The sequence below is a fragment of the Saccoglossus kowalevskii genome, chromosome 6 (genome assembly GCF_978046115.1).
Source record: "Saccoglossus kowalevskii chromosome 6, keSacKowa6.1, whole genome shotgun sequence".
Lineage (NCBI taxonomy): Eukaryota > Metazoa > Hemichordata > Enteropneusta > Harrimaniidae > Saccoglossus > Saccoglossus kowalevskii.
The window spans coordinates 34391996-34409260 of record NC_140646.1 but is presented as its reverse complement, the minus strand read 5'-3'; the positions used below and the strand labels follow the sequence as shown (position 1 = coordinate 34409260).

The 17265-nt window shown below is 34.3% G+C and overlaps 3 protein-coding genes across 3 annotated transcripts in view; 2 read left to right on the top strand and 1 right to left on the bottom strand.

Annotated features, from left to right (window-relative positions):
• The window catches only part of LOC146742731 (uncharacterized), a 6474-nt gene extending 1148 nt beyond the window's left edge, over positions 1-5326 (top strand). Inside the window, exons 2-3 of the mRNA XM_085500437.1 lie at positions 365-640; positions 787-5326. Coding sequence (XP_085356563.1) covers positions 365-640; positions 787-1976 — 1466 coding nt within the window. The 3' untranslated portion in view covers positions 1977-5326. The remainder of the gene's footprint in view (positions 1-364; positions 641-786) is intronic.
• On the bottom strand, positions 5267-7234 carry LOC100374170 (AFG2-interacting ribosome maturation factor-like). Its single transcript, XM_002735044.4, has 4 exons — positions 6885-7234; positions 6558-6737; positions 5912-6024; positions 5267-5399 (listed from the first exon to the last, which is right to left on the bottom strand). Exons 1-4 carry the CDS (start codon positions 7145-7147, stop codon positions 5350-5352), a joined length of 606 nt encoding a protein of 201 aa, XP_002735090.1. The 5' UTR covers positions 7148-7234; the 3' UTR covers positions 5267-5349.
• On the top strand, positions 7233-17265 carry LOC100374019 (borealin-like). The gene is made up of 8 exons (XM_002735043.4): positions 7233-7384; positions 11351-11491; positions 13800-13928; positions 14145-14374; positions 14509-14603; positions 14952-15062; positions 15639-15777; positions 15959-17265. Exons 2-8 carry the CDS (start codon positions 11356-11358, stop codon positions 16103-16105), a joined length of 987 nt encoding a protein of 328 aa, XP_002735089.1. The 5' UTR covers positions 7233-7384; positions 11351-11355; the 3' UTR covers positions 16106-17265.

Below are 17265 nucleotides of genomic sequence, written 5' to 3'. Positions count from 1 at the left end.
ATTTTTCTATTTGTTATTGTGTCAAATATTTTTGTTCTAAATACATTGTAATATATATTTTTGGACATTTTCTCCCAATAAATGTTTTTTCTGAAAATAAGCCATGACCTAAAAATTATTGTTATTTTTCACATTATCTGAATGTGAGAGAGTTTCTGTTTTGCCTATGGCTCCTTTGGAAATGATGATTTTGGAATAATGGTTTCTTTTTATTTCTGTAAATATTCATACATTTCTTACGAATAGCACAGATAGTATGTTAACATCTTACTGTTGTCAATATCTGTTAGCCAGTATAGTAGTGCAAATTGCATGAAATTTATTTACATGATGACTGTAATGATAATCTGATTTATCTTTACAGAAGTTACTTCAGAAAGTGCTATAAATTGGAATGTTGGACGCAGAATAGTACAGCTGTCTGTTCTAGCTGAGGGATTAAAAGCCTGTGCTGTGTGTTGTGAACACCTTGTTCTGGTGGATTGCCAGGAGGAGAGACGATATGGTCTTGGTAGTGTACTGTATATACCTTGCCAGAGATGTGGTGCTGTAAACCATGTGTATACAGGTTCGACACATAGGAATGCCAAATCAAACCAAGGATTACCTATATTTGATGTAAATACCAAATTAGCCACCGGTAAGATTTACAGGCAAACTAAGGATTCATCTCAATTATTAACCTCTTATGGTCATATATTGGTGATCATACTTTTAGTAATGTAGGGCAGCAAAAACTAATCTTATAAAATGTTAATCTAAGTTGTTTCTTATTTCATAACATAGGAATGGTACACAGTGGAATGGGAGAGACTCATGTGAATAACTTCCTTGCCTCACTGAATATACCGGGTATACACCACAAGACATTAAAGAAAAGAGAAAGAGAAGCAGGTGTTGGTATTGAGAATGTTGCAAAACGACTGTGTGTTAAAGCTCTTACTGAAGAACAAAAACTTAGTTCACATGAAAATCAAGTTGATATTTCCTTTGATGGTGCATGGCAGCGCCGTGGCTCTGGCAAAGAATATAACAGTCTGTCAGGTCATGGTGCTGCTATAGGGGAAGCAACTGGTAAAATTATGGGATATGCTGTGCGTTCAAAGGGATGCAAAATTTGTGAAAATGGGGATATGAACACAAGAAAACATGACTGTCGTAAAAACTGGACAGGGAGTTCCAAAGCTATGGAAGGAGATATTGCTGTTGAAGTGGTAAAAACTATTAACAAAACTAGTGCTAAAACAGTATCTTTAACTATGGATGATGATACAACAACCATTCATAAACTAAGAACAGAAATTAACCAAGATATTGAAAAGAGACCAGATATGAACCACACCAAAAAAGGTCTAGGAAATAAATTATATGAACTTTCAAAAACTCACAAAATATTAACACCACGTGTTATCAAGTATTTTCAAACATGTTTTTCCTATGCTGTTACTCAGAACAAAGGTAGGCCAGCTTTAATCAATAAAAACTTGCTTGCCATTGTTCCCCATGCATTTGGATCTCATGAATCATGTGATCGTAAATGGTGTGGTTACCAACGTCAGCCAGATACTTACTGCCACAAACGTCTTCCATATGGTAAAGATCTTTCTGGGGTAGAATTGCGTAAAGATTTAAAATCTATTTTTGAAATTTATGCTGCATGTGCAAATAAACTTTCTCTTATGAGTTCAACACAAGCCAATGAAAGTTTTCATAACACTGTTGCTTCTAAAGCACCAAAAAACAGACATTACAGTAAATCAGAAAGTTTAAATATCCGCATTGCAGCAGCAGTTTCACAGAAAAATAGTGGATACACATATGTTTGTAGTGTTAACAAAGAAAATGGACTATCTCCTGGAATTGTTTCACAGGTGAGGGGAATAAAACTAGACAATAAAGCAAGAAAAAGAAAGATGCAGACAGAAAACAAAAAATACAAACTTAGACGTATACAATTAAAAGTTAAGAGAAGGTGACACATACAACACAAACATTGCAATTAGAAATGACATTGATATTACATGTATTCCTGAACCAGTTAATGCTCCTGTAAGTTTTCCAGTAAAAATACTTCAAGATTCTCCTGTTGTTGTATTTGATCTTGAAACAACATCATTTGGTATTGATTCCTCAATTTGTCAGATTGCTGCATCTTATGATGGTAAAATATTTGATGAGTATGTTGACCCCTGTCAGCCAATACATCCAGCAGCATCCAATGTAACTGGGTTGACATATACATGTGGTAAACTGTTTCATAACTTTAATTTAGTACCAACATTATCACAGAAAGATGCTCTTGAGAGTTTTATAGAATGGATTCCATTAAATTCTGTGTTAGTTGCACATAACTGTAAGAATTTTGATGCTAGGATTCTGGTTAGTTCTGTGCAAAGATATGGTCTTTTAGACAAACTGAAACATAAACATTGCTGCTTTTCTGATACGCTCTCTGTATTTCGTGAAATTTTACCACCTCGATCATCTTACTCTGAAGAAAACCTGGTTAATGATTATTTACACACTGAATACAGTGCTCACAATGCAAAACATGATGTACATATGCTTCAACAATTGATTGGTAAATGTAATGTTGACATCAGCCATATTAGTAAACATAGCTTCTCTGTTGATTTTATTATAGAAGCTCTTGAATTTCTATTGTGTAAAAAGAAAAATCTGTCTTCTCTTAGTCAACTAATAAGTAAGAAGGTAATTACAAAGTGTATGGCTGAGAAAATAGCTGCTTCTGGTCTGGCTTTTTGTCACTTGAACTTGGCTTATAGCAGAGGAGGGATAGATGGATTGGTGAAGTTGCTTAGTGAAGATTATTTTGGTCATCCACGGGTAACCAAACATAAAAAAACATTCTTGTCACTATCGCAGTTTTTTGAAAAGAAGTAACTATATTTAAAACAATGATTAATGACTCTTGTGATATTTTTTTAGTTCACTAATCCATCCATTCATTACATGACTTCTTTGAGAACACTAGACTGATATTTGGTATGTAAATGTCTCATAGGGTGAAAATGGGATTATTCATGCAATGTTGGCATATTTTCTGAAAAGAAAACACTTTTTTTGTCCATTGAAGGTTATTGTATCTAAATATGTGTATTTATATCCAGATTTAAAAAAAATTAAATACATACAATTGTATATTAATAAAATGATAAAGCAAGTGTTATATGATTTTAAAATATGTGAAATATTTAATTATATTAGTATTTATGGACCACTTTTATTTATTTATCGATATATGAATATTTAAAAAAACAGAACACAAAATAAATATTACTTACAATTAAACAATACTGATCTTTTTGTCACTTCATGTATGGTAACACTAGTCATACTCTGCCTTGTATGTATGTTACAGCACACCACACCCCTCCCCACCACCATACACACCTGTGCCCTAACTGAGAATACAATGCTTTCATCAGTATCCCTCAGAAGAAAATAATACTTCAGTGCATTAATAGTGGCTTGACTTTGAATTTCTATATTTCCAATGAAAGGTAAGAATATTCTCCCAAGCACCCAGCCAATATATATAAACTGTACTTCATATATAAAACAATATAATCTACTGATGTTGGATGTACATGACCATATTTGATGTACCCCGGTATGTATATTGACAAGGGGACTGGCAAAGGTCAAAGGTCACGCAAATGATCCAACATGGCCACCAAGATTATTGAAACTGACAATTAAACTAATTATTTCTCAAAAAGTAGTGCATTAACATACCATTTTCAATGTATAATATGGAATAACTTCATAAGCACTCGACATATACACAATTTCAAGAGATTTCCATGGATGAAATTTTTTGTAGGACAGTTTCTATGAATTTTTTTATCTAAAATACAAAACCAAATGAAGGAAACTATTGTTTTCTTTAAATAGGTAATTTCTTAAATTCATTAGAATTGAATTTAAATATGAACTCATATTATGTGCTGATAGGATAAAACCAATTTCAGTAAAAATGTGGATTAAGACCGAGTATAAATGACAACTTAAGTTATTTATTAAAGCTACTTAAAAATGCTGACTCAGCATAATTGTGAGTTGTGTATCTTAAAAATTAGTACATTAACCCCATGTTTTTTTCTTTTCTATGAGTTTAGAGTAACATGTCCTGTACACCTGTAGTATTTTAAACGATTTTCCATGGGTTTTTTATTTTGTAGCATACATCCTTAATAGAAGCCGCGGCTTCTAATACAAAATACAATACAAAACTAATTTAAAGGGGAAGTCAAGCAAAACAACACAATGACCCCCCAAGAAAAAGCTCCACAAATATAGGAGAATGCAATTTACAGTTTTTTTATATCACTTTTCATTCTCTAGATATTCAACATTTCATCAGTATTATGTAGTCGGCCATCTTGATTCTCAAGCAAAGGATCATGGATAAAGTATGACATCATAGTCTGTTGTCAGAAAATGATTTCATCTATAACATGGGAAATACTGATGCAAATTAGTTCAAATTTTCATTATGCATATTACTCTTGTATATGATTATAGTAATGTAATTAGAATGTTACAAATACACATAAAATGAAGATATTGCCAAAAATGTTAAAAAAAATAAAAATCTTTATTTTCGTTGTGAAAAATAGAATGACACTTTTTTGTCCACTTTTTATGGTCAACAAGTAATATATCACCTATATAACCTACTCACACCGGTAAATTGTATATAATATAAGGAAATTTTAGCATTTGGTAGAAAAACATAAAAATAAATATTTTCAGTTCTGTTTCCATGACAACTTTTTTATAAGCATGTTTGACAACAGTACATGTATGCTACCCTGTTCTAAACTTTCAGCCAATATGAAGTTCAACTTTTGAAGTATAGATGAAATGATTTTCTCAATTTCTGACAACAGACTATGATGTCATACTTTACCCATAATCCTTTGCTGAAGAATCAAGATGGCGGTCTACATAAATTGATGAAAAATTGAATATCTAGAGAATGAGAAGTGATAAAAAAAAACTGTAAATTGCATGTTCTTACATTTGCCGAGCTCTTCCATCGAGGAGTATTATGTTATTAGCCTTAACTTTCACTTTAAGTTGGCAGAAGAAATTATGTGTCGTGTTTGATCTCACTGCAGGACGTGTATACCAATACCATGCTTGACCATTTTTCATTTGTTGACTGTACTTCAACACACAGCTTCTAATACAGATTTTACAATACTTACTGCAATGAACTGTACATCAACACATCAGATTGTAACAACTATTCTGTTTTAATAAATACTTGATACATTAAATTGAAAAAAATAATAAACTGAGTATTTTGTTTTTTCTGAATCAGCTGATTGAATATTCTGCCATGAAGAAGGTTACATGAGCCAGTGCACCTACAGGTTGAAAAAAAAAATGTCAATAAACTATGGTAAGCAGATACACTCGGAGTGGTATCATAGTGAATCAATGCAACGTACTTGAAGCCACAATCTCGAAACATTAAAGGTTATACAGGAGTTTTCATTAGAAAACTACAATTTTTAAAAAGGTCTATGACCTCTTTAGTAGTCATTGTCCAAGATCAATGACTTGTAATTTCATCTCTATACATATGTGCGTCAACACCTGTATCTCTGACATGCTTTGACCAATCACATTCAAACTTTACACATACATAAGCACATTTGATTTATGATCAAATTCAAGATGACCAAATCTTAGTCATGCATAGCCTTATTTCATTTATCAAGTTGGCACGTCCATTGAACAAGATGGGTTGTTAATGCACATAATTTTTCAGATCAAATCGAAAATGGCAGACTGGCATATCTGGCCTTATTACCCTGTATACTGGTAAGCCCTGCCTCCGTTCTGTCAACCCCAACATGTTTGTCCAGATACTTACTACCAATCTGATCATGCATAGTGCCAGACTTCTCCCATTCCATTGACAGATTCTGTACATATTCCAGATTCTCATACTGAATAAAATCTAATAAAAATTTACGTTTGCTGTATCTTGTGATAATTAAGGAAAGAACTTTATTTGTAAAACACAACAGTGAAGATTTATAAATTTTACAAGATGAAACACAAAAATTAAATTGTTAAATTTCTGGTTAGCTTTTGAGGGAAAAATATTCTTTTCTTAGAATAAAACATTTGCATGTGGTCAAGAGAATATTTTTTTTTTTAAGGGCAAGACTGAGAGTTGACTAATGCGTCATTCATTTGTGCTGGATTTCAGTGAATATAACAAGAATATTTGGCTGATTATGTCCTATGTTTAATTGAGCCACTTGTATAATGTAGGTATCTCTGTATAGACAACTGTCGGGTGTTTTTACTGTAACAAAATTCTCATATAATAAAATAATCCAGCTTAAGAACTAGAACTAGAATTAGTATATGAATTATGGCACCCATATTGAACACAGTCCAGTTTACTATTTAATTATGTTTGGAAACCTCAGAATTCAAATTACTCTTGTTGTATACGACACAAAAACACACTTTCTGCGTTCTGATAATTCTTTAAAATTCAAGGATACTGTTGTGTTATACTTCGGTTAATATCATGTAACCATTCCAACATGTCGGCTATTGATGGTTCAGTTGAGGATCTCTCAACAGATCTGTCAATGCCAATGTTCGATGCTTGTCTTTGGTAAAGCTCCATACATCGTAAGTACTGTTTATCAATTTGTTTGTGGACTTCAGATAATATTTCCCTGAAAAAGAAAATGTATATAATAAAGTAATTAACTATAGAATAGAATAGAATAGGTTATCAGATTAATATAATATGAAATATAATTTTGCGTAATGGACTTGGATATGGTGGACATATTTAAAAAGTGTGTTCTTGCTCAACTCACAGCCTATCGCGCAGTTTTTCCATAACAATTTCCATGGAAATGGTTAGTTTATATTGGAGCCTTTCCTTCAAGTCAGTGAAGTTCTTCATGGGAGTAATTTCTAACTTGACTTGTTGACAACTTCTCAACTGTTCACATAAGTTGCTCAAGGATTTCAACGATTCCAGCGATGCTTCTATTGTTTCTTTCCATTTCTTCTCCTGCAACTCGACAATTCTGAAAGACTTCCTTAATTCTGTATGTAACGTATCCCCATGCTGCATACTCTCTTCAAAACACGAAGACAAACATCAACACTCCACATGTTCACAAGTGACCTTCGACATGTATTTCAAAGGGTCATCAATGAGGGCGCACTAAACTATAGTCACATGACATGTTCTTGGCTTTTGATTGGTCGGTGTACCATCGTTTGAAATAGTGGCGGTCATTATTGTTCGCAATCTGTGCTCCCTTTTTAGGTGACAACTGGTTATATTTTCATTTTTAGGCGATCGTTGGTGAGTATGTGGCATTTTAATCACTGAAGGAATGGTATTGTATACTTATCTGGGAGGAATTTTAGGGTAAATCGTGTTACAGTACTCTTTTAAGAATTCGAATCAAATCAAAATGGTCGCATGATATTTAGTTGTATTTTGTTGTGTTTCATAAATTGAATCAAAGGTCACGTTGTTTCGTCGAGAAATGATGGTTACCGTATGTCTAATGCGAGCAATTGCACTCTCCATAATCCATGTTTAATTTAAAATGTGTATTTTGTTATTTAGGGAAATATAATAATAGTCCTGGGTCATTTAATTTTTCGTCGTGAAAATAGTAATCGTAAAATAAAGTTACATCTTTGTCATGGTTGATTTTGAAATCAAGAATAAACACAGTAAAGTCATGGACAACCATAATAATGTTGTTCATATTTGTATATATAGTTTGTTTCCCTTTGTATAATTTTAGTTTATTGGTTATATCATGGAACTATAAACCCCAGGAAGAACAACCACTTTGTTTCCTTTGAACTATGATAGTTGCCGCGATGTCAAATGTTTATTTTGACTGTTTATTTCGTCGCATTAAAAAATAAGCCGATTTACGCAAATGAACGTTTATCTCCAACTATCGGTCATTTTCGGAGTCAATCGGGCGACTTCGGGAGATCACGTGATCGAGTTATTTCGGTTATAGCATAAAAAAACAATGGCGCCAAGACAAAAACACTGATAAATGAGCGACATTCAACGGGGAAAAAAAAAAACACATTGCCACTTCTGGCGATCGAAGGGAAACACGGAATAAGTCGGGATATGTCGACAACAAACGGCATACCAAACCCCATGCTTCGCAAACTTTCGCAACCTTATTTTTTCGAGGGTTGAAAAAAACAATAAGTAATTTAAAAACGACATTGAAAATTATGAAAACTCGCTAAAACTTCGACCCGATGCATGATTTCCGGTACAATGAAGGTCACCCTGCAGACCGACTTGTTTGCGCATGCGTAGTGAACGAAATATTTTACTGCGCAGATATGAAATTTTGTTTTCAAGTTTTCCGTTTCCAGCAAAGCGGTTGATACGGGCGTATCGGCGGCAACTAACATGGAGTATGACTAATGTTGTGGAAACAAAAGCGAAAGCACTGTAAGATAAACTAAGACAAAGGTTTTATTAATCCTCTTTGTTTCGTTGTTCTTCTGGTGTTTATAGTTCCATGGTTATATTTTCTGTGAGATTAGGCTTTTTAATTTGCCTTGAAACTCTAACAAGTAATCTTGACTAAATATATGTGTAACTCGACTACCTCGGAACTCACTGAAGTTCATTGATTAAAATTTACTGTGTACATGTCGGATATTCAATTAGTATACTATCCAAGTTGAACACCCTTTAAATTATCAGTATTCGCCACAATCCAAAATAGTTGTAGGGCGACCTAATTAGCATACATTTGCATATTAATTTGCATTTCATTGACATTCTAACATTTATGTCACAAACTGCAATACACACTTTTTTTCATTTAATTGAAACATGTTTACAATTTAGAGTCTTTTAAATAAAAAGAAATTGAACAATATCAATATTTTATGCAATGCTCGGCTCAAGTAGCCTGACATGGAGGCATGAGTAGCGCCCTCACCGGCCGAACGGCATCAGGCCACACTAACGCCTGACAGAATAGTGTATGTTTCGTTGGCAAGATCAATACTGCAAATTTGCAAAATTCACTCCTTCTTGCAATGAGTTTCTTTGAATATTCATTTTGGTGGTCATGGTAACACCGTCAAAGCCATGTTTGCATTGTTGGCAAAAATCAAAGATTCTTTTCAACAGGATGATAAACATTGGGCAGAAATAAACTCTGCTATGAATGATTACTCTTTGATGGCTGTCACTATTTGACGTTCCTGCAATTTGATTGGTATCAACAAAAATCGTCAGGGTTGAAAAACTACGTTCTGTCAGGTGTGTGCCCGGGGGGTCACTCAATATTAAAACCTTACACCATGTGCGTTCTTGCTAAAAAATAATAGGCCCCTGGGGCTGGCAGCACATTGACAAACCCTACCCCCTATTGTGGACGCAATGTAAATTTAGTACCCCCTAAAGCAGACATATTGAAGGAAAAAAACACCCCCTATTTCAGGCATATATTGAGAACATTCACAACTTTGCCAGGATTCTTATTCCATCAGATACCATTATGCAATTTTATGTTCAGCTCCGAGTGACTTTGGCATGAATGCAGGACAGAAAACCCAGAAAAAAGCAGGAGCTGAATGCGAATGAGGCCGAGGCAGATGGAAGTGTGAATGACTCTGGGGGGATGACTTTCTGTATGCGGTTTATTGTAATCGACGAAACGGGATAACACACATAATGAAAATTATACTGTAATCAGTGAAAATGGGTTTTATACGCACAATATTCACAAAATATTTGCTGAAAATAATAATATTTAATACGCATATGACTCGTTTCGCTAATTACAGATAATCGAAAATCTGTAATCAGCGAAACATGGGTCTGACACGTACAATATTCACAACTGTCAGACGACACTTGACCAGTATATTTACCTTTCCATTGTGTATTTAACACCATGAAACATTTGTCGAAAATAACGGTATTTTAATTAGTGAATGGTTCGTTTCGCCAATTATAAATAATTTATAAAAGTTTTATACTCGACTGAAAGGTAAAAATACTGCTCAAGTTTCGTCCGATAGTTGTGATTATTGTACCTGTAAGACCCTTGTTTCGCTGCGTGATTGCCGATTTCCGATTATCGTTTACTAATTAAAATCCCGTTGTTTTCGGCAAATGTTTTAGGGTGTTAAATACACGACTGAAAGGTAAATATATTGATGAAATTGTGAAAAGATTTCTTATTGATGTCATGGATTATACAAGAGATTATGTAGATTAGATTTATTTGCTGTATTTACTTTAAGCTCAAAAGTTTCTTTTTTCATTTTATAGTATGTGTATATACAGTATTTTTCCAATAATTCTATTGCAGCTCCTAATTACAAATAAATAAATAAAAATACTGGTCAAGTTTCGTCTTCAGCCGCGGAGTTGGTTTATTGCTTAAATATTATTTTCAGCAAAATTTTGTAAATATTGTGCGTGTAAAACCCATTGTCACTGAATACAGTTTAATTTATATTATGTGTGTTATCCCGTTTCGTTTCGTTTTGTTTCATTTCTTTGATTACAATAAGCCTCCGTATGTTCGTGTTGGAAGTAGCGGGAATGTCCCGGTGGGAAAGTTTAGGTGGACGTTCGCGGCCTGGTCTGGGCTATGGGTCCGCCAATTCGCGGCCTACAGCGGTGTATGGGAGTGGTTGTTGCAAGAGGGGGCCTACAGAAGGCGCAATTCGATTCAATGTGGCTGACCGACGCCCAAATTTCCTGTAAAAGCATTAAATCGTCATTTTTTACATGTCCGGAGCGGTTTCTCAGAGATGACTAGGCCAATTTAGATCAAAGTTAATATGTTGATCATACATATTGGGTTATAGGTACACGTGATATTTTTTTCGTAGTTCAAATAAATATGGCTGACTGTCGGCCATTTTGTTTTTTATATACCCATCCTACTTTCTCTTGAATGCAATGTACATTTCTGTTTAAATTTTGTCTGAAGCTACAATGTAGTATGCCAAGAAATACATCTGCACCAACATTATTTTTGTGATTCAATTCAATATGGCTGGCTGACGCCCAATTTTTATGTAAAAGCACTAAATCATAATTTTTTACAAATCCATCTGCTATTAATGGTTTCAATCTAATCTCAATGACTTTATCAGCATCAAATTGATATGTCAGATTACAAAATTTTGGACAGGGACTGTGTGGATTTATATGGCGATTGAATTGCAGATACAGTTTTCAAAAGTTGACTAGAATTGTTTGCGAAAGCATTTTGTGAGCTCACCATAAATTTCTAATGATTTTCAGCAACCATGCCCAAGAAAAGAAAAACTAAATTAACCAAAAGAGCAAAGCCTAAACTTCCTGATAGTGATGACCAGGGTGACCTATCAGAACATGAACGATCACAAAAGTTGGAACTATTCTTACAAGATTTCGATATTGAAGGTAAGGTAAAGTTTTTCTTGAATTGTTTAACGATGTCTTCCACAAGTCTTTTATTAAATTTTTTAAATTCTAATCTAGTAATTCCTTTTCTTTTCAACCTTGTGTATGTTCAGCTGCTGTTTTTTAGTGCTATGTGACACTAGTTTTGCTTACAAGAAGAATAATCCATGTTGGAAAGACTTCTTTTTGTACCCCACAAGCTTAACCCTGTCTCTAACAGTAACTTTCCAATGGCCACCAATTCAATTGTATATGCCCCTGGAGATAACTATGGATCTCCTTAAAGTGCCTGTGAAATGGCTGCTATTTTCACGCCTAAAATTATCATTTGATACATAAATATTAATAATTTTTATGTTTCTAAGCATGAATTATTTTTTTTAAGTGAAAAAATGTGTTTTAAACTCAGTCTACGGCAACTTTATTTTTGTGTATTTTAAAACGAGGCTCCTCATTAGCTTCTCATTTGCATACAGAAATTCCCCTTGTGACGTCAGAAGGGGAAGTCGCATGGCAGCTTGCATTGCCAATACGTGTAAATAAGGCAAATTTCTTGTGCAGTTTTCTCGTCTTTGACTAAATTGTCACTTATGTACTTGTTCGTCCAGGAAGAATGAACCATAATGAATACATAGTATCAATTTTTGTTGCATGGGGTTGAGTTAGATGCGAAATATGTCCGTTCTGGTGTAGCTGGTAACCGTGATCGTCACCGACACCGGCGCACGTTTGTACACTGTCGCTGAACAAAATAGAATTTGACGTCGGAATTATCTCGTTATTTAGCAGGTTACCAGGCACGTCACTACACTGTTTTATTTCATCGATCGTCTGAGTAAAACTTTCAAAATTAAAATAAAAGAGAACATATTCTGACATTCTAAACATTAGACTATAGTGATCACTATAAAATAATTAAAAAAACGACAAATCACAGTTACTAAATAAATGACAGCCGCGTGGAAATAAATTGACTTTTTGTTGAAATAGGTGAACGCGCCGGGTCAGGACGAGGGCAAGTGCGTTAAAAGCGGCGTTTAATTGGATAACAAAAATAATCGAGATGGGCACACATACAGATAAATTCAGAGTGGATTCGAGTTAGCGTGATCCATGGCGTGATTGTCATAATTATAATAATTCTTATTTCATAAATTATTACGCAGATCAAGCTGCAAGCATGGAGGTAAAAAAAGAACAGAGGTGTGAATTCAACATTCAACACCAATCACCAAACAATTCATAAACTTTTAGCCTTCGAAAATGAAAACAATTAGAAGTGTGTAAGGGCTGTGTAATTTCCTGTTTGTCCGACGCTTCGTTTTCGTGTCACTGTCAAAATTATTGCTACCTTTTACCTAACAGGGACTAAACGATAAAACGATAATCACGATCGCAAAAAAAGTCAACTCATTTGAAACACTTGCCGGACGTCTCTTTCTCTCTTCTAAAATCCGCCTCGGTGATCATGGGCTGGTCCGGAATCTATTTCTTTCAAAAGTGTTGCGCCAGGTTTACGTTAAGTGGCTTTCGTCCACTGATGTCGCACCTTTGGATCGATTAGTAACGTCTGAATACATACACTATGACTATACGTTTCACTGCAACTGCCCACAACACAACAACTAAAAACTCTCTCAAAAAAAAAAATAGACAAAAAAAGAAGAAAAAACGCCGACCGAAAAATGTATATCGTTTAAAACTATACTGAATGACCAGTGTTCTTACGGCTCGGGGTATGACTTCCTCTCACATTTTGTCATTTGGTGGCGCACTTTCGGCGAGAGTCGGAAATCCGGAAACAGTCGACCGTTTCAGGATAGGTGGGCGTGGCTACAACACGAGAAATATCCCAAATTTACTTGGATACGAGTAATCATTTTCAGCAAAAAAAATCAATAACTGCCCATTTCAGTGGGACACAGATCTAAAATAGGAAACGTGAGGGTGGGCATTGCACAGGCACTTTTAGAGGGGCATATGTAATTTTATTATGGGGTCTTTGAAGGGTTAAAGTAAAGGGTACAGAAGTCTTTCTTCAATGTTTACTACAAATCATTCAATATTGGTACATAACCTTGACAATTTTAAATTCATTTCATAAAGGACTCACAAAGCCCACCCCCATCCCACCCAGTAGAAAAATGAAACGCTCACTGCTGCAAAGTTTTCAATGATTCGTGAAACTATTGCTGTTTATTGTTATTTTACAGTGTCACAGGGAAAGCCGTCTGAGACAGTCATGTGATGCACCAAATGTGCCCATGTGAATATTCATACTAAAACATCATTTTTTTGCCTTTCCTAGTAAATGATAGGATAGCAGCTATGCGGAAAGAAGCTGAGAAAATGTGTTCATTGATTAATTCTTCTTACAAAATGGAATTATTCAAACTTCCAAAAGCTATGAGAAACTTAAAGAGAACACAGTTTATAGGTGAGTACGTCAGCTGTTCTATCAACAAACTTTTCCATGTGTTTTTGTTTACCATATTTGCTCTATTAATAGCACATACACTTATGTAATAAATCTGCATAGTATTTTCCATAAGTCAAACATCAATATATTTTTTTTACTGTGAAATGTAAATAGCTTTATTTCTATGTGATTGACAATTTATACTAACTCAGTTTCTGTATATTTTGTTTCCAGCAAAGGGTGGCTCAGTGAATGCTGTTGTATTGGATGAAGTCACAGAGGGCATAGACAGACTAGCCAGTACATTGGCACCCATACTCTCCTGCAGTAAATCCACTGCACGGGTTCCTTTAGGCAATGTTGGCAATACAAAGATTAATGAATGTACAAATCTGGATCCGGTGACGATAAAAGAAGAGGTGTTGTCATCTGAAGAAGTGCAGCCAACAGAAACTAAAAAAACGGTTTGTGCATATGATTGTATTAGTGTGCCCAGCTTTGCTTCTTTTGTAAAATGACATGTATAATACATTATTTATGCTCGTTATTTACAATGCTCAGGTAATTTGATTAATGTTGTTGTTGTTTTTCAATTCAGAGAGGTAAAGGAACCAGAACAACAAAAGCTAGAGCAGCACTGCGAGAACAAAATAATTGCAGTGATGCGCCATTAACTGTAAGAAGATCTACAAGGTACGTATCATACAAAATATTCACTTTTGTTTTTAAAAGTTGCCACCATTCTCACACACATGAGATTTGCTCAGTCTTCAGTTCAACAATAAGAATTCTGTACATTTAAAATTACAAAGGTGTAGTTCTGTAAAATATTTGCTATTTTGGCTGAAAGGAAAAATAAAATAAAATGAAAATATCTTTCTTCCTGTATTTTACATTCAACTCATCAAAAATCAGTGAAAAAAAATGCATACAATGCATGTATGTGTTTGAAACTCTCGCTCAAAATTTTTCAACATGTGGTTATTGAAGTTGAATATTTTTTTACACATTTACTTATGATATAACTGTTATTTTTTGCAGAAAAGGGGCGCTTAAAAATCAATTGGTTACCCCAGCTATGAATACTGGCAGGCACAATGCCTTAACAATGGGATGGGATACACCAGCAGTCACTCCAAAATTTGATCCCAGGTCAGACCAACTTATCACTGCTTTTGTCACTAATATGATGAGCCTTGTTGGTGTCCTTCCTTAACCTTTTTTCCATGAAAATTGTTGAAACTTGCCTTTCACTGTAATTATTCCCTGTCAGATGGTTTGTGTATGCTCAATGTGATTTCCTGAGCATATTGGACCAATTTTAATTATGTCTGTCCCCCAAAACATAAAAAAAAACTTTTCAAAATTTGTTTTTCTGGTATTGGCATCACCCATGGTGGGTTACTGATGCACATCTATTTGTTCTTTCGTCGGTTTCGATGAGATTTAACCAATTGACGACCATTTTGTTCTAAAAACAACAAAAAACGTGATCATGTTATTATCCATTATTATTGATAGGACTTTACAATGAATTAATTCATACATTAGGAATTCAAATACACCTGATTTGTGAATACATTTCTCAGTGTCAACTTCCATAAAGGGAACACCAAGCCTTGTTTTTATCATATACATTATATATATATAAATATATAACCAGCATCGTTTGAATTAATGAATTAGAGCTTTGCAAGTGTGTTCCTGACTGTTTTATGTTATTTTTAGGCTTCCGGTCACCCCTGCAGTCATGAGGGAACCCAAAGCTGGTGAGCGAATCATGTCAATGTGTGGCAGTCCATTAACCAATCCTTCACATGCTGGAGCTAAGGTTCCAGAAGCTTACATACCATTAAGAAATGGACAGGTATAATTGGCATGGTCATATCTTTGTTGTATCATATGTCTGTGATGTTCTTTTATCTCATCAAGTTGAATTTTTTAACTATCTTCATTATGCTCAATAGCACCTCCTCGCTCTGTATGATAATTGAATTCCTACCCTTGAACATGTCATTTCAATTCTATTTGTATCTCTATTTCTATAGGCAATCCAGCTAAAAGCAAACCAAAATATACAAGATTTAGCTCTCACAGAAGTGGATGACCACACACGGAAAAACTTGCTAGTATTACAAGAACAGATATCCAAAATTTTAAAAGTCAAACCTTTGAAGGCGACAACCCAATCATAAGGCTGATTTTTTGCGAATATTGTGTTACTATAGTGCTATGTGATAGTATATTGAAGTATTTTTACACTGCAATCTTACATGTATGTGTGTTAACAATTATTTGCACACCTTTTAACTCTTGACCAGTGGAAGAATGACTCAATCAAGAAACTTAATCTTTCTAAAAAGCAACATGTACAAAGAGAAATGCATATCAAGCTAATCTTACATTTTAGTATAGTGGTAGTTTACTAAACATAATCCTAGTTCTTAATACTGTGCCAGGAGGGAGAGGGGGAATTTTTAAGAATTTAAACATATTATTGCCATTATATGGTGTACTTCATCGTGTTGTGTGTAAATAACAATCAATCCAGAGTTGTTGGCAGTGTCTCACCACTCGCCCACCATCTCATCATGTCTCATCATCTCTGTGTACAATACAGCATGCCAAGTTGTACTCTTAGTAGTATGGCATAACAATTCAGAGCAGAGTGTACCAGATCAGATAATCATTTTACTATTGTTTGTATCCTATTTAATGCGATTTAATATCAAAGTTTATTCATAAACTTGACACAGTCTCTTTTTGTGTAGAATTGATAAATCAATCTCAGACGGGGGAAGCTGCTAATAAGCATAATGTGAAGGACGATGGAATGAATTGCAGTGTGTACCTATCATTTATAAGGATGCCTGAATCATCCTTTGAATACACTTTGATGTATTTTATGCAATGTAAATTGACTGGTTAATTGTGTCTTGAGACAACTTAACCAAGCCTAGCCCCAGGATGTAATTATTTTGGTGTCAGGGAATTACCTCGTTGCTATGAACAGTGCTATGTGAGTCAAAGATGTGATTGTGCAATACCAACGCCTCACTTTAATCAATTTTTAGTTTTTGAATATCTGAAGCATCTTCATAGTGACTTGCATTATTTGTACAGATTTTGTACTGATAGTATTGTTCTATAATCTTATTAGTGTCACTACTTTTCATGATTTGTCGTAATCTCAATGTTCTTGATCTCGTTCAGGAACTAGTCTTTATTCTTGTGGAGGTCTTTCTTGAAATATATTATAAGTTGTGTGATGGATGTTGTACATGTAATAATTTTATACTTTATTATTCTTTATTATATCATTATGTACTTGTATTATAAATAGAATTTTGTTGAA

Bases quoted from the DNA above. Each gene is read 5' to 3' on its own strand.
- LOC100374170 (XM_002735044.4), bottom strand. From the start codon at position 7,147: ATGCAGCATGGGGATACGTTACATACAGAATTAAGGAAGTCTTTCAGA. The intron at 6,738-6,884 runs GTGAGTTGAGCA...TTTCTTTTTCAG, and splicing joins GAAAAACTGCGCGATAGGCT to GGAAATATTATCTGAAGTCC. The intron at 5,400-5,911 runs GTAAGTATCTGG...TTCAACCTGTAG, and splicing joins TATGCATGATCAGATTGGTA to GTGCACTGGCTCATGTAACC.
- LOC100374019 (XM_002735043.4), top strand. From the start codon at position 11,356: ATGCCCAAGAAAAGAAAAACTAAATTAACCAAAAGAGCAAAGCCTAAA. The intron at 11,492-13,799 runs GTAAGGTAAAGT...TGCCTTTCCTAG, and splicing joins ACAAGATTTCGATATTGAAG to TAAATGATAGGATAGCAGCT. The intron at 15,778-15,958 runs GTATAATTGGCA...CTATTTCTATAG, and splicing joins TACCATTAAGAAATGGACAG to GCAATCCAGCTAAAAGCAAA.